This window comes from Sylvia atricapilla, chromosome 4 (assembly GCF_009819655.1).
Source record: "Sylvia atricapilla isolate bSylAtr1 chromosome 4, bSylAtr1.pri, whole genome shotgun sequence".
Classification (NCBI taxonomy): Eukaryota; Metazoa; Chordata; class Aves; order Passeriformes; family Sylviidae; genus Sylvia; species Sylvia atricapilla.
In genome coordinates this window covers 32727361-32749129 of record NC_089143.1, presented here as the reverse complement: position 1 = coordinate 32749129, position 21769 = coordinate 32727361, and the positions used below count along the sequence as shown (strand labels likewise).

The window sequence follows — 21769 nt, the reverse complement described above, 5'->3', positions numbered from 1 at the left end:
CCCTGCAAAGGACAGCACCTGATAAGGTGTGGCTGGGAACGGGACATCCCAGGGCACTTTTCCCAGCACAAACTGATAACAGCAACGAGCAGCTGCTTCCAAAGGGCGTCACATCCAAAGGAGCGGCAGTGAGGAGACCTTGACACTGAGATATTCCTCCAAGACGCTGCTGGTTTTGAAGGAAGCCCCGCTGTGCCCTTGGAGCCCACAGACAGCACTCGGCAGGGCTGGGACGGGTCAGGATCCCTGCAGGAGCTTCCTTCTGATGTGTTAACGTCCTTACAAACAATTCCGTGCGGGACGGGATGGGTGGGAACGGCTTTGAGATGGGGTTTAGTGTCTCTACCAACTTCAGCAGTTTGTCACAGAGCCCGGCCAGACTCCTGGAACAGACAATTCCGGAACTTCGGGGTTAATTTCAAGCCGCAGGTTTGTCACAGAGCCTGGACAGTCCGACCCCTGAAACAGACGACTCTGCACAAGCCGGAGTTCCCGAACTTTGGGGTGAAATTCCACATTCAAGAGGGATATGGAGAAGAGTGCACCTTCCTCGTACCTGAGCAATGGGGAGAGGAAGAGGCAACGTGCGGGCGGGAGTTTGGGATAAAGGGAGCCTGAGCCCTCGGAAACCTCGAGAGAAAACCCAATGTCAACTCGCTTCCTTTTTCTGAATAAAGCTGCAGGACTTCTCTGTCTCCTGTATGGACACCGCCTTTCACAGCAGGATTTTCCCTGGGGGAAAAGCACTTTGGGACCACAGTCACCTTTCCAGGGTGGGGGGGGGGGGGGGGGGGGGGACATCGTTTATGGCTCTGAGGGACAGGATGGGGCAGGATGAGCAGCGGCTGCCTCTGCTCAGGGACACGGGTTCTTTCCTGCTGGGATGTCACAACGGTGTCACTGCCGTGGGGCTGTGTCCCTGAGCATGGGGACAACATGGGGACTGTGCCATGGCGCTGTGTCATTCACGGAGGTGTCCGAGCCATGGGGCTGTGTCCTCCTCACCCAGTCTCCCCCCAGCTCGCCCGGTCCTGGGGCCGCTCCTGCTCCGTCCCTCCCTCTCAGGAGGAGTCCCTTCCCAGACTACATCTCCCATGTTGTCCCGCGGTTCAGCCCCCCTCCCGGACTACATCTCCCGTGGTTCCCCGCGCGGCCCGGCCCCTCCCGCACTACATCTCCCGTGGTTCCCGGCGCGGCGGAGCGGGGCCGAGCAGCCCCGGCGGTGCCGCTCCCGGTGCGGGGTGGGGGGGCCGGGCGGCGCCGCCGCGCAGGTGGAGCGGCCCCATGGAGCGGCCGAAGATGGCGGAGCTGGAGAGCCTGGAGACGGCGGCGGAGCACGAGCGGATCCTGCGCGAGATCGAGAGCACGGACACGGCCTGCATCGGCCCCACGCTCAGGTGCGCGCCCCGCGGGGGGACAGCGGGGAGGATCGCGGCGTCCTGTCCCTGTCAGCCGCGGCTCCGCGGAGCTCGGGGGCGATGCGGGGTCCGGGGCCGTGCCTGCGGGAAAGCCGCCGGTGCCTTTTGTCGCTGTGTGTGTGTGTCGCTCTCAGCCGCCGCCGGCCCCGCGGTCCCGAACTCACCGGGGACCCCTCGGGCTGCCCGCGGCTCCTTTGTTCTCCATCCTTCCCTTTGCCCCCGGCATCCCAGCTCCAGCCCGGGACAGCCCCGGCTCCGTGCGAGGCTGCCCGGCAGCGCTGCCCCTTCCCTGCTCCGTCATCTCCTTCCCGAGCCCCTGGAGCCGCCGGGTTTGGGGGGTTTGTTGGTGGGGCAGGGCAGCTTTGACCCCAGTGGCTTCTCTGCTGTCAATCTAGAAGCTGTGGCTGAGGAGGAATCACCCGCTTTCTTAAAAGAATAGCGTTATTTTAGATCGATTAGAGCCTCGTCTTGCTGGACCGAGTCAGCATCGCTGCCCTGTGATGCTGAGATAATTCATCCGTCCTTACCCGCCCTTAAAGTCACGCAGAAGTTCTCTCAAGAACTTCGAACCCACCCAAAATGTTTGCTGAGCACAGGTGTGTGTGTTACCCCGTGGGTTAGTGCCGGGACAGATCGACAGAGGGTATTTCCAGCTCCTTTTAGCCACACTTGACAGCGAGAGGAAGCACGGGAGCGGTGCAGAGACACTCGGGTGGAAATGGAAACAGCTGCGTTATCTCGGAGTTTAATTTGGGGCTGAGGTTGGTGCCTGTCCCGAGGGGAATTTGGGATTTCAGGCGCTGCCCATCAGGGAAGCAGCGCCAGGTGGGTGCGATCAGGGCTGGAGCTTCCCCTCCCTCCCCAGGCAGGAACCTTTCATTGCTGTGCCTCCACTTTCCCCAAAATCCTGGGTTGGAGCGGGATTTTATCTTTAGGAACAGGAGCCTGTATCTCCTAGGGCTTCTTTCCAAAGCCGAGGTTCGAGGGCTGGAGCCTCCCCCGGCAGGAATCTTTAATTTCTGTGCCTCCACTTCCCAAAAATCCTGGTTTGGAGCAGGGTTTTACCTTTAGGAACAGCTTTGGGAACAGGAGCCTTTCTTTATCTCCTGGGGCTTCTTTCCAAAGCCGAGGCTCGGGGCTGTGGGACTTGCAGTGATGCTGCAGTGCTGGCATGGAGCTGGAAAAAGAAAAACTCGGAATTTGTGGAGCTGCAGAGCTCTGGAATCACTTCAGCACTGCCCATTCCCTCATTTATTTGGATTTCTTTGCGCTTTTCTTCCTGGAGTTGTCCCGTGAAGCTTCTCGAGGTAAATTGAGCAGTGCTGGGAATGAGATTTATTATTCTGTAAAAACTGGTTTGGATGGGTGGGAGCTGCCGGGGTGAGGAGTGTGGGTGGGTTTTGTTTGGGTTTTTTTTTTCCATTTCACAGGACAAAGTGCAGCTGATCTCGTTCCTTGATTTTAAAGTTAGCTGAGGAGTTGAGTTTGATGTGGAGCTTTGCATTCCCACAGGAGGAACACTCAGAGTGTCAGGGAGAGGTTTGGGGTTTATTCATTCCCTGCTGGATGTGGGGATGTTTAACGAGAATTAACCATCAGCAAGGACGGCAGAGTTAAACCTGCCCCAGCTCAGGGTAAACACCCGAGGCAGGAAAAGAGGATGGTGGAAACTTTCTTGGTGTTTTTTTTTAAAAAGGTGACTCATTTCTTGTGGGCATCATGGAATAATTGTGTGTCCAGGAGCCAGGCTGGCTCCCCTTCAGGAGCAGCATTCCCAGAGCTCAGCTCTGAGCCAGGCTGGAGTGCCCGGGCTGCAGAATTGGGCTTTTATGGATTCCTTTGGCTTAAAAAATTGGACTTTTATTGGTGCAGAGTTGGGCTTTATGGGTTCCTTTGGTTTGCAGAATTTGGTTTTTATTGATGCAGAAGTGGGTGTGTTTTTTTTTTTTTTTTTTTTTTTTTTTTTTTTTTTTTTTTTGTTGTTGTTGTTGTTGTTGCTTGGGTTTGCAGAATTGGCTTTTCTTGGTTCCTGACCCCTTTGATTTGTAGAATTTGGGTTTTATATCTTCCTGGAACCTTTGGCCTGCAGAATTTAGCTTTTATTGGTTCCTCTGTTTTGTGGAATTGGGCTTTTATCAGTTCCTGACCCCTTTGGTTTGTAGAACTGGGCTTTTATTGGTGGAGAACTGGGCTTTTATTGGTTCCTTTGGTTTGCAGAGTTGGGCTTCTGTAAGTTCCTGGTCCTTTTGGTTTGCAGAATTGGGTTTTTATTGGTGCAGAATTAGGCTTTTATTGTTTCTTGACCCCTTTGGTTTGTGGAATTGGGTTTTTATCAGTTCCTGATGCCCTGTGTTGCAGAATTGGGCTTTAATTGGTGCAGAATTTGGCTTTTATGGGTTTCTTTGGTTTGCACAATTGGCTTTTCTTGGTTCCTGACCCCTTTGGTTTGTAGAATTTGGTTTTTATCTGTTCCTGCATCCTTTGCTTTGCAGAATTTGGCGTTTATTGGTTCCTTTGATTTGTGGAATTGGGTTTTTATCAGTTGCTGACTGCTTTGGTTTGCAGAATTGGGCTTTTATAGGTTCCTTTGGCTTCTAGAATTGGGCTTTTACTGGTTCCTCTGGTTTGTAGAATATTTTTGTCGGTTCCTGACCCCTTTAGTTGCAGGTTTTGGCTTTGATTGGTGCAAAATTGGGCTTTTATGGGCTCCTTTGCTTTGCAGAATTGGGGTTCCTGCATCTTTTGGTTTGCAGAATTGGACTTGTATTGGTGGAGAATTTGGGTTTTATTGGTTCCTGACCCCTTTTATTGCAGAATTTGGCTTTTATTTGGTCCTTTGGTTTGCAGAATTGGGTTTTTGTTGATTCCTGACCCCTCGGGTTTGCAGAATCGGGGTTTCATTGGTACCTTTGGTTTGCAGAATTGGGCTTTAGCCTATTCCTGACCCCTTTTGTTGCAGATTTGGCTTTTATTGCTGCAGAATTGGGCTTTCATTGGTTCCTTGGGTTTGCAGTTTTGGGTTTTTATCAGTTCCTGGCCTCTTTGGTTTGTAGACTTGGCCTTTTACTCATTCCTCTGGTTTGTGGAATTGGGGTTTTCTTGGTTCCTGACTCCCTGTGTTGCAGAATTTGGCTTTTTTTGGTGCAGAATTGAGCTTTTATTGGTTCCTTTGCTTTGCAGAGTTGGGATTTTTGTCAGTTCCTGACCTCTTTGCTTTGCAGAATTTGGGGTTTGTCAGTTCCTGACCTCTTTGCTTTGCAGAATTTGGGATTTTTGTCAGTTATTGACCTCTTTGCTTTGCAGAATTTGGGATTTTTGTCAGTTATTGACCTCTTTGCTTTGCAGAATTTGGGATTTTTGTCAGTTATTGACCTCTTTGCTTTGCAGAATTTGGGTTTTGTCAGTTCCTGACCCCTTTGCTTTGCAGAATTGGGTTTTATTGGTGGAGAATTGGGCTTTTATTGGTTCCTTGAGTTTGCATTTTTGGGTTTTTATCCATTCCTGACCCCTTTTGTTGTAGAAATTGGCTCTTACTGGCGCAGCACTGGGCTTTTGTGGGTTCCTGGCTCACGGCAGACATTCCTGGGGCTCTGATGGGACCTGCAGCCTCAACCTTTGCTCCCTGTGGGTGTGTTCGTGCCCATCCCAGCAGGGAGAGCTTTGGCCCAGGCCAAGTGCAGGAATGGCTGCAGGAGGAGCAGATCCCTGCAGCCCCTGGCAGACCTGCTGCAGCTCTGGCTGCTCCAGGCAGGGATTGGGAACCCAAAGTGGGAATCTGGGGAGCTCTGGGCCCTGCCAGGGGTGTGGAGTTTGAAGGACACGGAGCTCAGGGATCCTGGGATCAAAGCCAGGATGTTTTTCCTGCCCTTCAGCCTCTCCTAAATCCCTCCACTGCTTTTAATTCCCTTTCCTTCTACTCTCATTCCTCTTTTTTTCCCCTCTCTCTCCTTACACCTGATTTTACTGAGTAATTTTGGATCTGCTCTTGGTCTGGGTTTTGAAGAATCCTTTAATTTGCAGGATCAGAAAAGCTTTTAGGGGAAGAGAAACTGTTTCTAACTTCATACTAGCTCTTGGCTGACTGTGACACTCCAGTGCTCTTATTCTTGTGATGTTTAATTGAAATTTGTTGCTCTTTCCGTCCCCTTGAGCCGGGTTTTGTATTTCTTTTTGTATTATGTGTTGCAAAAAAATATTTGTATGGTTTTTAATCAGCGCTGGCCTTGTGATATTCTGCTCACTGAGTGAGGTGGGTGGCGGTGGGGTTTTCCTATGGCACCCCATAAAATGGGGCTGTAAAACCTGAAATATCTGATTTTCCAAGCATTTGGAAGCAGTTTTTGGCTGTTTTGCTGTCCCTCCTTTCTTCTGCTCCTCTGCAGTGTCTTTTTAACACCTGGTGTCACCTCCTGGCTCAGGTTCAGCCTGGATTAAGTCATTTTTTAATCCTTTTTTCCTTAACAGCTTGAGCTGTGCAAACCCTGGAGAGCCCTTGGGCTGCTCTCAGCCTGCACTGGCAGCTTTGGGGAGTTGATGAAGGATATTTTAAGCAGCTTTTGATAATTTCGAGAGTTTTTTTTTTTTTTGAATCAACATTTGATGAATTAAAGCAGCCCTGGGAGGCCACACAGGTGTGTCACAGGATTTTTGTGTCTTCTCTCCGTGTGCTTTAAACTGGGCTAAAAAATCACATCATGCTGCAAAAAGTCTTTTTCCCTGAGAGGCTGGAGCTGCTTTTTTAGCAGGAATTTCCTCAGTTCCAGCAGGAATTTATTCCTTTCAGAGGGATTTCCCTGGTGTGGATCCTGTCCCTGCACCTTTTCTGGCTTCTGCAGTGCCAGGTGCTGGGAAGGCTCAGGATTTCCAGGAGGTTCTTCTGATTCCCTACTTTGGAGTCCTCTGCAAACAGTTTCCAAGTGATTCTTTTTTTATTTCCTGCCTGATTCGGTGGCTTTTGTGTCCTCTGGAAACAATTTCCAGGTGATTCTTGTAATTACCCGCCTGATTCTGTGGCTTTGGAAATGATTTCCAGGTGATTTTTGTGACTGCCTGCCTGATTTGGTGACTTTTTTGTCATCTTTAAACGATTTCTAGGTGATTTTTGTAATTCCCTCCCTGAGTCTGTGGCTTTTTTTTTGTCCTCTTTAAACGATTTCTAGGTGATTCTTTTTATTCCCTGCCTGATTTGGTGGGTTTTTGTGTTCTCTTCAAATGATTTCCAGGTAATTCTTGTGATTCCCTGCCTGATTTTGGTGTTTTGTCGTCTTTTTATGATTTTCAGGTGATTCTTCTTATTCCCTGCCCGATTTAGTGGCTTTTTGTGTCCTCTGGAAATTATTTCCAGGTGATTCTTGTAATTCGCTCCCTGATTCCGTGGCTTTTGTGTCCTGTTCAAACGAGCTCCTCCCTGGGTTTTGTTCCCCTCCAGGTGTTTATTTGCTTTCCAGGTTGTTCCTTGGTGCTCGAGGCTTTATCAGTCCTGTCAGGGGCTGGTGTTTCCCGGTGCCCTGCTGGAAAACCGGGAATGTTTTACCTCAGCTGGGAATTCATCAGCCAGGCTGGGATTTGATACAGAATCCTGGAGGTCTGAGACTCTCTGAAATACAAAATATGAGTTTGGAGGGCTCAGAGCTGGGATAGTGGAATTGTCCCCACCCATGGCAGGGTTGGGATAAATAAACTTTAAGGTCCTTCCAAGCCCATCCTGAGGATGATGAGTAGGAAAATCAGGAAGATTAAAGGGTCAGTCTGGGATTTTCTGTCCTTACTGAGGGATCTGAGCGTGGAGTTTTTATTTCTCCCAAAGGAATGAAAATCCCACCACGGTGGTTTCCAAGCCAGATAAATTCCAGCAGGAAAATTCCCTCCCCATTGAAAACCCCCACACTTCCTCCATTCCTGCTCCAACACTTGAGCACTCTTTGGGTTCATCCCATAACCCACAACATCCCAGATCCCACACCAGATCCCAGCAGTGAAAGGAGCCTGGGATGATGATGATGATGATGATGTTGTGTCTCTGTGAGCAGCTCCTGAGTGGATTAAAGCAGGGCTGGAATTAAACTGAGCACTTTAATCCCTGTATCAGCTCCTGCAGGACACTGCCTGGGGTTGGTGTTTTCCATGATCTATTCCCTGTGTCCAGCTGAGACAGAGGAGCTCCAGCTCCTCATTCCTTGACTTTTTTTAAATTTAGGGTTGTGGGTCTGGAATGTTTGACAGCTAGGAAATCCTGGAATGGTTTTGGGTGGGAAAGGACCTTGAAGATGATTCTGTTCCATCCACTTTCTGCTGTCCCAGGTGGGTCCAACCTGGCCTTGGGCATTCCCAGGGATCCAGGGGCAGTCCCAGCCAATCTGGGAATTCCAGCCCAGCCCCTCCCCACCCTCCCAGCCAGGAATTCTTGTCTCCTGAGCTGGGGCTGATGCTGTGGACAGGGAATGTTCTCTGGGTTATTTTCTCCTGTATTTTCCAATGGCACCAAATTAGAATTCTGATAATCCCGTTCCTGCAAGATTCTGGAATTTGTAAAAACGGAGGCTTTTCCCTGGGACAGAAACTCAGGGATGGAGCCCAACAATTCCCGGGATTCTTCCTCATTCCCTCTGAGCATCTCCAAAGCTGAAGTTGTGGCTTTGGTACCAGGATGGAGAAATAACCCATCTTGAGAAGCTTTGGCTGTGGGGTATCCTGAATTTCCTGAATTTTCCCTTTCCAGAGGGATTTGATGGGGACAGAGCCAGGATTTGAGTTTTGCTAGGTTTAGAAAAGTTCAGGATGTTTGAGCAGACACAATCCTGGTTCATTCCTGGTCATGGCACTGCTGAGGCTGGCTCTGGGCTCGTGTCCCTTTTCCCACTCCCTGGGAGTTGGTGTTTTGTTGTTGTTGTTGTTGGTGTTATTTTTTTTTTTGTCCCTTTTCGTACTCGCTGAGAGTTATTTTTCCTTTTTTGTGTGTGTGTGTGTCCCTTTCCCACCCCTGGGAGGTTTTTTTGTGTCCCTTTTTGCACCCCCTGCAAATTATTTTTCCATCTGCATCTCCTCCCTCCACCTCATCTTGGCCTTGTTTGTGACTTCCCAGTGTCCAGCCTGGCACTGGGCTTTGGGGCTCTGGCTTCCAGCTGTGCTGTCACCCCCTGAGCTGGGCTCTTATTCCTGAGTGATCATTCCCTGGATTCATTCTGGGGTGATTATTACCTGGATTTATTCCTGAGTGATGAAGCAATTTCTGATCCCTCCTTGGACAACCTTCCCTCAGATTTTCTGGGCTTTGTCCATCAGCCCTGGGTGGCAGAGAGGAAGGAGAGCCTGGACCAGCTTTGGGATAAAAGGTTTTTTTTTTTTTCCTGGACCAGCTTTGGGATGAAATGGATTTTTTTGCTTTCCTCATGCCAGGACTCTGAAGTGGCTCCTGAGGGTCCCAAGAATTGAAACAATCCAAAAATCATCTAAAAATCCATCCCCAGGATCTGTAAAACCCCCTGAGGCTGCGCATTGAGAACTCAGAGCTAAAGTTACACTGAGTGGTCCAGACTTTCCCATCTCCACCAGCCCCATCCCGGGTTTTTTTGGGGCAATAATTCATGGGATATCAACTCCCAGCAAAGGAAGAACAGCAGAGGCTGTCTAGACACCCAGTGCTGGCCATTGTAAATTTTCTGCTCATAAAAACCTCCCAGGATCTTTTGAAAGATCTTTCAACCCGTTTTCCTGCCACCCACACAGGGAATCTGAAAAACAAACAAAAAAAAATCCCAAATCCTGATTTTTCCCTCCTGAAAAGCAGCCTGGTGTGTCCATATAATTAAATGATTTTTAAAGCCCAGTTCCTTGCAGTGCTGCTGGAATTATGTTCTCATTCCCTTCTGCTCAGGCTGGTGTTGTGCAGCTCCCAAGGTTTTTGGTGGGGAGGAAAAAAAAAGGTCAGGAATTTTTCCTGGGAAATAATCAGCATTTATGATCTGGATAGGTTTGGCTCAATGTCTGAAGGAATATAATTTAATTATCCAGATTTTATGGGTAATTTCTCCTCTCCAGTGCTGAGGTTCTGGAAACAGCTGCAAGCTGTGAATCCCTGTAATTCCCAGAACCCCTTTTCCCCCAGCCCTGCTGCAATTCCAGAACAAATATCAGGAAAACTTCTTGGGAGATAATCAGCGTTTAAGATCCAGACAGGTTTGGCCTAATGTGTTATTCCTCTGGAAGAATATCCTTGACTTATCCCGGGTTTTATGGATAATTTCTCCTCCCAGTGCTCTCCTCAGGTTCTGCAAATAACTCCAAGCTGTGAATTCTTTTAATTCCCAGAACCCCTTTTCTCCCAGCTCTGCTGCAATTCCAGAACAAATATCAGGAAGTTTTCCTGGGAAATAATCAGCATTTATGATCTGGACAGGTCTGGCTCAATGTGTGGACCAGAGTTATATCTGCATGGAGGAATGTCCTTAAATACCAGGTTTCATGGATAATTTCTCCTCACCAGTGCTGAGGTTCTCCAGACAGCTGAGAGCTGGTGAATCCCTGTAATTCCCAGAACCCCTTTTCTCCCAGTCCTGCTGCAATTCCAGAACAAATATCAGGAATTTCTCTTGGGAAATTATCAGCATTTAAGATCCAGACAGGTCAGGCTCAATGTGTGGAGCGCTGGCCTTCATGCCTGAAGGAATATCCTTAAATTATCCCAGATTTTGTGGATGATTTCCTCTCCCCGGTGCTGAGGGTCTGTACACAATTCTAAGATGTGAATCCCTGTAATTCCCAGAATCCCTTTTCTTCCAGCTCTGCTGCAATTCCAGAACAAATATCAGGACTTTTTCTTTGGAATTAATCAGCATTTATGATCTGGACTGGTCTGGCTCAATGCCTGAAGAGATGTCCTTTAACTATCCCAGATTTTATGGATAATTTCTCCTCCCCAGTGCTGAGGTTCTGGAAACAGCTGCGAGCTGTGAATCCCTGTAATTCCCAGAACCCCTTTTCTCCCAGCCCTGCTGCAATTCCAGAACAAATATCAGGAAATTTTCTTGGGAGATAATCAGCATTTAAGATCCAGACAGCTTTGGCCTAACGTGTTATTCCTCTGGAAGACTATCCTTGACTTATCCCAGGTTTTATGGATAATTTCTCTTCCCCAGCGCTGAGGTTCTGCAAATAGCTCCAAGATATGAATTCTTTTAATTCCCAGAGCTCCTTTTCTCCAGCCCTGCAATCCAAAGGGAGCAGCTTGCACTGCTCCAGTATTTATTCCCTGGATTTTTTTGGGCTTTCTCATCCATTCCTGTCTGGAATGTCATGAATCACTGGCAGAGGGCAGCTTGGCAAATAAATCCCTGTTGCTGTTCTGTGGGATTTGGGAGCTCCAGGGAATTGATTCCCCGTTCACCCTGAGTGTGACAGGAATGGGGGAGAGCAGTGCTGAGGGATGATAAAAAGGAGGATTTCCCCGGAATTCTCAGCTGTGCTGCTGTGTTGGGATGTCTCTGGAGCTGTCCCTGGGATGACTTTGCAGTATTTCATCCTGAGCTGGCAGCTGAGCTGATCTTCCCAGGGAATTGTGGAAAAAGGGGAGTTTGGCTTCTGATCCCAGCTCAGGCAGAGTCCTATGGTGGTTCTGTGCACCCAACCCAGGGGTTTGAGGGATTTTTGGACAAGATTTTGGCAAGATTTGGGGATTTTTTTGGCCAGAAATAGCCCAAACTGCCAGTGGGACAGCGCCGAGGGTTGGGATCTGTGTCCCAGAGGAACAAAACAACCTTTGGGAGGAGACTGTGAGGGCTGGGATTGCTCCATCTGGACAGACCCACAATTCATCTTCAGCTGGGGACAGGATGGAGAAAAGCTCTGGGCTGCAATCTGCACTTTGCAGAGATTTAGGAGAAATAAAGGAAGCTTTTCCTGATGGAGAAAATCCAGAGAAATGCTCCTGCATCCAAAACTTTATCCCAAAGACTGCTCTTGCCTCACGATGGAGCAGTGGAATCCTTTCCCTCTGCATCCCTCAGAGGGACGAGTTCTGTCATTCCTGTAGGGCTGGAATTTGGGGGATTTGGCTCCTAGGACCAGGTCTGGGCTGTCCCAGAGGGTTAGAGCCAGGTTTGGGCTGTCACAGAGGATTAGGAGGAGTTTTAACTCACTCATCTTTTTGTTTTTCTGCTTTCCAAGGCGCAGGTTTATAATGAATTCTCTTTTTTTTTACTGGCAGAGCTCTTTGCTGGCTTCATTATCCCTGCTGTTCTCCTCAGCTCTCACCTCTCAGGGATGGTTCTGGAAGGATCAGGGGGCTCAGGGACACATCTGGAGATGTGTCCAGAGCCACAGGGACATTTTCTGCTTTGTTTTCTCTGAATTGTGACCCTGGCTGGTCCCTCCCCAGGCCTGCTTCCCTCATTGCTGGGGGTGTTTTAAAGGCTTGACAAAGGGTTTGTCCCCTCTGAGTGTCCCTGTGACACTTTTCTTTGTCCCTTTGTCACCTGATCCTCTCTCAGGGCTGTCAGATCCTCTGCAGCTTTTTGGTTTTGGAGCCTATCCAAGGGAAGGGTTCCGTGTCCTCTGCAAAATGTCAGCTCTCTATTCCTCCCTCGTGGAAAACTCTGAATTAGATTTATTATTATTACATTTTTATTCTGGTTTGGGGATTTTTTTTTTTTTCACAATGCTTTCAAAACATTCGAGTGAATTTGAGCGTCCACATCCCCCTGGTTAACAAGTCTGGCTCTTTCCAAGAGCTCCTGCTGAAGGAAATGTGGGAATGCCACCCAGAGAATCTCTCGTCTCCTTTGCTCTATTGTGCTTTTTACATATTTATTAACTATTCCATATAAAAAAAAATCTATTCCTACTTTGCCCAGTCGTGTAGAGGAGTTGAAGGAAAACTCCCACTCCCTTGCTCTGGCAGCTTTCCTGCTCCTGATGTTTGAAGAAGCTCCTCATTATTCTGATATTAACTAATTAGCTCTTCACATGGCTCTGCTCCTGGATAATTTTAATTTTACACGTGCGCTTAGCTGCAATCCAGCCTCTTGAATTTTCCAGGGTAGGATTTTTTTTCTGGCTTTTTATTCATTGAAATTCTCCTCTGCTGCTGTTTAACCCCAGTGAGGGGGGCAAGTGCTCAAATTCTCTTTTCAGAGTTACCTCAGAGCACAGAAATGGCTTTGCTGCCACCCACCAGCATTTAATGCTTCAAGCTGCTCCTTCTAAAGTCCCTTTTTGGGTGTAGGGAAGGGTTGGAACCCCACACAGCTGTAATTCCCTGGGATATGGGGTAGGAACAGTTTTACCCCTGCTCCCACCGAGGTTTGGGTGTTTTATCCCATCAGATAAAGATCAGATCAGTTTGAGGCGTTTTAACACCTCAGAGGGATGGAAAAGCAGCACTTCCCTCTGTGGGTTATCCTCTGGGGGAAAAAATCCCTCAGCAAACCCAAACCCTGAATCCTGGCACAGTTCCTCATGAGTGGAATGGTTTGGGATTGGGGCAGGCAGGAGGATGAGGAGGGTGACCCCACACTCTGTGGGTGACCCCATTCGGGATTTTGGAATGGGGAGGATGAGCTACTGCAGGAGGTGGATCCTGGGAATCCCGAGGGTCCTTGGCTCTGTGCCCATTGGGCTGGGGACCAGAGGTGACACTGGGCTGGTCCCCTCAGAAAGAGATGGTGCCCTGCAGCTGAGTCCTGTGCCCATCCCAAATCCAGGATGGAGTTTAGGGGCTTGGGATGTCCCTGTGTCCCTCTGGAACTTGCCTCAGGTGTGTGACACCCCTGGCACCCAGTGCCAGCTCTGGGGTGGCAGCAGGGCCAGGGCAGTGTTCTTGTCCCCTGTGCTGGGGCAGCTCTGGAGAGGCTGGAGCGTGTCCAGGGAAGGGAAGGGAGCTCAGAAAGGGCTGGAGAATTCCTGAGGGAGCTGGAAAGGGGCTGAGCCTGGAGAGAAGGAGGCTCAGGGGGGACCCTGTGGCTCTGCACAAGTCCCTGCCAGGAGGGGACAGCCGGGGGGGTCGGGCTCTGCTCCCAGGGAACAGGGACAGGAGGAGAGGGAACGGCCTCAGCCTGGGCCAGGGGAGGCTCAGGGTGGACACCAGCAGGAATTTCCCCATGGAAAGGGTGGTCAGGCCTTGGAAGTGCCCAGGGAGGTTTGGAGTCCCCAGTCCTGGGAGGATTTCAAAGCCCTGTGGATGTGGCACTTGGGGACATGAGGCACTGGTGGCCTTGGTGCTGCTGCATTCGGGGTTGCACTGGATGGTCTTAAATATCTTTTAAGGATTCTGTGATTGCCGGGAGCAGCTTCCTGTGCTGCGCTCTGTAGGCTTGAGGAGCCACCAGAAGGGCTCTTCCCGGGTTGTGGTGCCACCAGAGCTGTCCCTTGTTACCCAGCAGCTGCTCTGGGGCGACCCTTTTACTGGACAGTGGAAGAGACAGTTCAAGCTTGAGGCGCTTCCACCTCCAGGGCCAGAATTCCTTGAAAAATCAGAATCCAGGAGCCCCAGGCTGCACAGGATTTCCTGTGGCTGTGCTTTCTGAAAGAACCTCCTTTAATAAATCTTTAGATGCAGCTTTAGGTCCTGGTAAAGAATTATTTGGACAAAGCTGTCGGGGACAGGGTGGGATGGTCAGAGTCATCCTTTGCGGGGTCAGGAGTTGATCCATGTGGGTCTTTTCCAGCTCTGAATGATTCCCTGATGTGTTGGAAATGCCCAGGCTGAGGCTGCACACGGTGTTCCTGCAACTGGAACTTCCCCTCTGCTTCCCAGGGCTGGGGCAGCTCTGCAGGTGGGGAATCACCTCAGGGGCCACAGGGACACAATTCCCACCTTTCCTTTGGGATCTGGGCTGGCCTATTCCAGCCTCATCTACAACATCTTAAAATCCTTCTCCCAGTCCATCCTCCCCCAGCCCGTCCCTGTCCCAGCTGCTCCCACCAGGATTTCCACATGGAATTCCTGCTGCCAACACCTTCCCTGTGCTCTGATTCCCACAGGACTCTTTGTTTGGGATTATTTCTCTCCCTGATTTTATTTCTGCCTGTGCCCTGCCGAGTTATTTTCCACAGCAATGTCCCTGGGGTCCAGCCAGGCTGGATCTCCACTTTGCACTTCCTGCTTTTATTTCCAGCTTCCATTTCTTTTCCTGGCCTGGGCACTGCCTGCAGCCTCTGCTCTGCAGTTTAACCCCAGGAAGAATTAAATCAGGGTTTGTTCTGATTCTCTCCAAAAGTCTGAGGATAATCAGGGAGCAAAACAGGCTCTGAAGCACCATCACCCCTCGTATTTTGTGTTTTAACCCAAATATTATTTATTATTATTTTTTTGAGTTTCCAATAAAAATTCAAGCCCTGCCTAACGAGCCCAATTTAGAGTGGAATTTAACAGAGCATCCTGCACATCAAGCTTCTGGAGCAAACCCAAACCTGAGCATCAGCACTAAAAATAAGAAAGAAAAAAAAAATCATTCTGATTTTGCTCTTAACCTGCAGGACCTAAAACTTGTCCTGGGAAAGACACAAAGATCCATTCCAGAGGGAAAACCTAAAAACCAAAGCTGCATCCCGCAGCTCAGCTGGGGGAATGATTTGGAATTAGATGGTAAAAAGCTGTAACCTCACTTGGATCTCCAACAGACAGATGATTTTAAGGAAAATAACAAAACACAATTTTATTTCACGGTTATTTTGTGTGGATTTCTATTATTAGGGAGACTCAAACAGGAATTAAATTAGATTTTGCTTCCCAGGAGAGAATATTTAGTCATGAATTCACACTGCCATAAATTTAGGTTAAGTAATAAAATCCAGAAATGAAGATTGATTCAATATTTTATGGATATCAGGCTCATAAAATGTTTTTTTTTCCTACCACCACTATTTTGAGTTGACTTGACCTCCCTTGAGCTGCAGGATAATATCGAAGGAATTTTCTAAAAACATGACCAGCCCTCCTGACGTGTTTTAGCCAATCCATGGATGTGTCATCCCTGGAGTTTCCCTTCCAGAGCCAATTTTGGAATTCCCTGCCCAGGAAGACAGGGTGGGGTTTGCCTGGCAGGGCTCAATCCATGGACTGGCACCAACAGGGAATTTGGAGCTTTGTTTCCCAAGGAAGAGAGAAATGGGAGAAATGTGGGACAGAGGAGAGCAGGGATTTGGGGCTGGGTTTGTCAGGGAGAAATTCAAAGCCAAATCTTGGTTTGAAGAGAATTTCACTGCAGGGACAAAGGAGGGAGAGGAGGATGAGGCCTGGAGGGACAGGACACAGGGAATGGCTTCCCACTGGGAAAAGGGACATTGGGCTGGGATGTTGGGCAGCAATTGCTGGCTGGGAGGGTGGGGAGGGGCTGGGCTGAAATTCCCAGATTTGCTGGGGCTGCCCCTGGATCCCTGGGAATGTCCAAGGCCAGGTTGGACATTGGGGCTTGGATCCATCTGGGACAGTTGGATCTGTCCCTGCTCATGTGTCAGGTGGGATTTAAGGTCGTTTTTTCAACCCAAACCATTCAATGGATTCTGTCAGGTCCTTCTCTCCCCACTGTCTTTTGAGGGATTTCTGTGCCTCCAGCATCTCCTGGTATTCCCTGGAATGACTCACCTGTTCCATGGCACAGGAACCATTCCACGTTCAGGAACAGCTCCGTGCTGGATTCCCAGGAATCCAGGGGTGATCCCATTCCCAGAGCTCCAGGAGCTCTCCTAGGGATGGGATTGTTGGATGTCCCTGCAGGGCTGGGAGCTGGATCCGTGATCCTCTGGGGTCCTTCCCACCAGGACATTCCCGGTTTCCTGTGTGCAATATGGAATTCTTCCCATCAGGATATTCCAGGATTCCGGTGTGGAATATGGAATTCTCACCAGGACACTCCAGGATATTCCTGTGTCAAATGGAATTCTCACCAGAACATTCTGGGATTTTCCTGTGTGGAATATGGAATTCTCACAAGGACATTCTGGGATTCCTGTGTGAAATATGGACTTTTTTCCATCAGGACGTTCCCAGATTCCTGTGTGGAATATGGAATTCTTTCCATCATTACACTGCAGGATTTTCCTGTATAGAATATGGAATTCTCACCAGGACATTCCAGGATTTTTTCTGTCTGGAATATGGAATTCAATCCCTGGGAGCACAAACACGTTCAGAGCATTTTGGATGAGTTTTTATTTTTATTTTTAGCAGGGATTTGTAGATCCCCAGGAATTCCAGGCATTTCCCTGCTCCTGGGCCTTGTTTCCTTTCCAGGAGGGGTTTGGGGCTCCCTCTGCTCCCACCTGCCTGAAGATTTTACAGCACTGATATTTTCATTTATACATCTGCTTTTTCAATTTATACTGATGATATTTTAATTTATGCATCTGTTTTTTCAATTTATATTGCTGATTTTTGATTTATTCAATTGATTTTTAGTTTATGCCGCTGATTTTCTTGATTTCTTCAACTGATTTTTAGTTTATGCCATTGAAGTTTTAAATTTATGCCACTGATTTTCTTAATTTATGCCACAGATATTTGAATTTATACCCCAGATTTTTGGTTTATAGCCTGTTTTTTAAATTTAGGCCGCTGAGTTTTTAATTTATTCAAATGGTTTTATATCTGCTGTAAATCCTTCATGTGGGAACTTTTCTTCTCTTTGCTGCTTTATTTTTAATTTTTTAATTAGTTGATGATTAATTAGGATAATCCCCAAATTTGGTGTGTTCCAACTGTTGTATCTAATATATAATATAGAAAAATATAAAAAAAATTTCAATAGATATAAACTGTATATAATCAAGTTAAGAGTATAAATATACACAATCCACATAAAGTTATATAAAAATAATATATATGAAATGTAAAATAAAAATACTAAGATATAATGTGTGAGATATAAATATATATACATAGAAAATATAAAAATATACATAGAATATATGAAAATAAAGATATAATACGTATAAAGTGTAAAAAATGAATGGAAACAATCCACATAAAAAGATAAAAATATATAATGTGCATAAAACGTAAAATATGTAATATATTTAAAATAGACTATTAATAGATGTAGTACAGGTAGTTTTAAAAAATATACAATACCCATAAAATATATAAAAGTATAAAAATGCAATAAAAATAAAATATAAAACCCCAATGTATAATAAACATAAAAAATGTAATATTCTAGTACAATAGAAAAGTGTTAATATATAATATGAGTAAATTATAAAATAGAAATTAATGATTTACACAGCTGTAAAAAATACAAATAAATAAGACACATAATATAGAAAACCCTCATAAAATATAAAAAAAATATAAAACCATATCTAGTACATATAAAATATACAAAATATAAATTTATATCTAATATATAATCAGGCACTAGATATTAAAAATCTTCTGTTTTAAAAGACATATTTAATATGTAAAATATATATTAAAAATAATCTATTAAAAAATTAATCCATGTTTTGGCCTGTGTCTGGCTCCAGAATTTCCCTTTTTTCCAGGTGGAAGTCGGGCAAAATTTCTTGATCTCTGCTCCTCTGCAGCCTTTCCTGGGGAGGTTTTTGGGGATCCCCTGGAATTTTCCAGCAGCTTCTGGACAGAGAATTCCTGGGCTGGGAATTCTTTTCTCTCTGGATTCCAGAATTCCTGAGCTGGGAATTCTCTGGTCTCTGGATTTCAGGAAAATCCCCAAAGCTGATCCAATGTGGAATCTGTGCCCATTCCCTGGAGATGCCAAGGGAAGGATCCTGGGCACAGTTTGGGGTTTCCTTGGCTTCTTTTGGGGGATTTCTGTCATGGGGATTTTTGGGATTCTTTTCCCCCCCTGCTGGGAGTGCCAAGGGATGAGCCAGGGATGGATAAAACCAGGAGCTGCCTGGAATTGCTGCTGAGCGCCTGATGTGGATCCTGGAATGTCTGGGTGGGAAGGGACCTTAAATCCCCAATTCCATGGGCAGGGACAACTGCTATCCCAGCGGATCCAAGCCCCAATGTCCAACCTGGCCTTGGACATTCCCAGGGATCCAGGGGCAGCCCCAGCAAATCTGGGAATTCCAGCCCAGCCCCTCCCCACCCTCCCAGCCAGCAACTGCTGCCCAAGATGCCAGCCCAATGTCCCCTTTCCCAGTGGGAAGCCATTCCCTGTGTCCTGTCCCTCCAGGCCTTGTCCCCAGCCCCTCTCCAGCTCTCCTGGAGCCCCTTCAGGCCCTGCAAAGGGCTGAATTTCCTTCTGGATCCTTCTCCAGAGGTGCTAATTATACCTCTGGAATTAATTCCTTGTTCCCTGGCATCAGTGATTTAACCACCCCCTTTGCCCTTCCAAAGTTTGGGGTCATTCCTCGAATCCCCTTCTCCCTTTTCCTTGAATCCCTTTCCCCCTTTTCCTTCAATCTCCTTTTCCCCCTTTTTCTTGAATCCCTTTTTCTGCAATCCCAAGCCCATCCCCAGCAGGAAGGTGTTTCTCAGGAATGCTCAGTGTCCCGATCCTATCAGCATTTCTATTTTTACACATCCTGTGCCTGGGGCCGGGGTTTTTTTTCAGGTTTTTTTCAGGTTTTTTTCCCCCCGTGGTGTTTTTCCTTTTGCCCACTTCCCAAACAGGAAAAGTCCCGAGTTTATTTTTTCCTCTCGAGGAAAGCAGCGGAACTGCTCAGAAGGGCACCGGGTGTGACGGGCCAGAGGTGCCGAAGGGATGGGAGATGGGATTTGGGTCCTCCATCTCCACCTGGGGTGGGGTTTGAGGGATGAATTCTGTAGGATTGTGGAATGGGGCTTGGAGGGAATGAATTCCATAGGATTGTGGATTTCCCTCCACTTGGGGGATGAATTCCATGGGATTGTGGGATTCTCTCCATGTGGAATGGAGTTTGGGGGATGAATTCTGTACGACTGTCGGATGGAGCTTGAGGGGAATGAATTCCATAGGATTGAGGAATTCCCTCCACTTTGGGAGGATGAATTCCATAGGATTGTAGAATTGCCTCCATTTGGGATGGGATTTGGGGGAATGAATTCTGTAGGATTGTGGGATGGAGCTTGAGGGAATGAATTCTGTAGGATTGTGGAATTCCCTCCAAGTTGGATAGGGTTTGAATGAATGAGTTCCATAGGATTGTGGAGTTCCCTGCATGGGATGGGGTTTGGGGGATGAATTTTTTGGATTGTTTGTTTTGGATTGTCTGTTTTGTGGGATTCCCTCCACCTGCGGGCTTGAATTCTGTAGGATTGTGGGATAGGGCTTGGGGGAATGATTTCCATAGGTTTGTGCAATTTCCTCGGTGGCGACTCCTGTCTGTGGCTGCCTTTGCTTGGAGGTGACATGGCTTTGGATGCTGATTTTAGGGGAAGACCCTGGGATCAGAGGAGTCGTGTCCTGATGATGTGGTTTGGGCAGAATTCCCATCTCTTGAGTGCTGGGAATTCCCAGGGAATTCTCTCTGATCTCAAAGAATCTGTGAAACAAACGCTTGGAATGTTCAGAGCCGCTCCCAGTCCTCCAGCATCCCCTCACCTTCCTTGGCTGAAACCAGAATCCCAAACCAGTTTATATCCCACAAAATGAGCTGTGTGCACCTTTGGGGCTGCAGCAGCAATTCCTGGATGGATCCAGGATGATTCTCCCTGCTCTGGGAATGAATTTCTGGCTGCTCTCTGTGTTGGGGAGAACTCCATGGCCTGGAAATGCCTGGATCTGGTGATAAGGAGCAATTCCAGGCTTGAGGAGCAGCTCCAGGGGCTCGGAGTGGGAGGGGGCTGCAGGACACAAATTCTGTGCAGAATTCCTTTGTTTCCCATGTGGTGTTTGTTGTTGAGTTTGGTTGTTTTTTTTTTTTTTTTCTCCATTTCTCCTTAATTTTCCCTGTGGGGACCCTGAGGGCTTTGAAGGGAATTGGCTGCAGGCCTGAGGCAGGAGATGTTGCCTTTTTAAAATTCCTTGTGCACTATCAGCTGGACACAGCACACTGAGCTTCCTGTCCTCGGGATCCGCCTCTCCAGGAATCCTGGAGAGCTGCTTCCCTTCTTTTGGGAATGCTGATGTCCCTACAACATCCTCTTTAGTTCCTTTTTAGTGTTTTAGTGCTGTTCCATGGGATGGACTCCAAAAGGAGCTGCTGGAGTTTGGGAATCTTGGCTCTGGGAGCTCAAGAGTCAAAAATGTTCCTTAAATCCTTTTGCTGTTGTATCCCTGGATTTGTTGGGATTTGTTTGATCTGTGGTGGATTCCAGGGCTGTGTTTGGGGAGCTGTGGGGAAAGGGAGGCAGAGCCTGGGAGCTGCTGGGCTTGGGAGAGCTGAAAGCTCTGCCTGTGCAGGTGAAATGATCCAAAGGGGTCACAGGAACAGCCCTGGGAGGAGGATTTGGGATGTTGTGGATGAGGCTGGAATGGCCCAGCCGAGATCCCAAAGGAAAGGTGGGAACTGTGTCCCTGTGGCCCCTGAGGTGATTCCCCACCTGCAGAGCTGCCCCAGCCCTGGGGCCAACAGCACAAGGACGTGGAGCTGCTGGAGAGAGTCCAGAGGAGGCCCCGGAGCTGCTGCAGGGCTGGAGCCCCTCTGCTCTGGAGCCAGGCTGGGAGAGCTGGGAATGTTCCCCTGGAGAAGGGAAAAATCTAGGGAATGCTCAGAGTCCCTGAAGGGGCTCCAGGAGAGCTGGAGAGGGACTGGGGACAAGGTCTGGAGGGACAGGACACAGGGAATGGCTTCCCACTGGGAAAGGGGACATTGGGCTGGGATCTTGGGCAGCAGTTGCTGGCTGGGAGGGTGGGGAGGGGCTGGGCTGGAATTCCCAGATTTGCTGGGGCTGCCCCTGGATCCCTGGCAGTGCCCAAGGCCAGGCTGGATCCACCTGGGACAGTGGGAGGTGTCCCTGCCCATGGATGGGGTTACTCTCGATGGGATTTAAGGTCCCTCCCGTCCCAATTCATTCCATGAATCCAATCCAGGGTTCCATCAATGTTCTAATTCACGTGAACACCTCAGTGTTTAAACCCAGCATTCCCAGCACTGGGGGATATTCCCTGTTTATTTCTAGCTCATGGGATATTTGGAGCTGGAAGGGACCTCAGGGATCAATTCCTGCTCTTAAATGACCCAGCCTGGGACTGAACCCTCCAGCCAACCAAGCCCATCTCAGGCTCTAAAACTGCCCTAAACTATCCTTAATATAATTTATTTCTAATAAAAATATTTAGATTTATTATTAATTTTTAATTTAAACCCAAAATGCATATTAATTTCAAAAATATTTCTTTTAAATTAATTGTATTTTATTTTATTATTCAATTTATTTTAAATTGATTATTAAAAAGCAATCGTATTAACTCTTTTTATTTCTCTGTCCCTAAATCCTTGCACCACTTGCATTCCCAATCCTTGTT

At 47.8% G+C, this 21769-nt stretch overlaps 1 protein-coding gene across 1 annotated transcript in view; it reads left to right on the top strand.

Moving 5' to 3' along the window:
- Positions 1 to 1180: 1180 nt before the first annotated feature.
- EXOC6B (exocyst complex component 6B) overlaps positions 1181 to 21769 on the top strand; it is a 269597-nt gene continuing 249008 nt past the window's right edge. Inside the window, exon 1 of the mRNA XM_066317540.1 lies at positions 1181 to 1397. Coding sequence (XP_066173637.1) covers positions 1285 to 1397 — 113 coding nt within the window. The 5' untranslated portion in view covers positions 1181 to 1284. The remainder of the gene's footprint in view (positions 1398 to 21769) is intronic.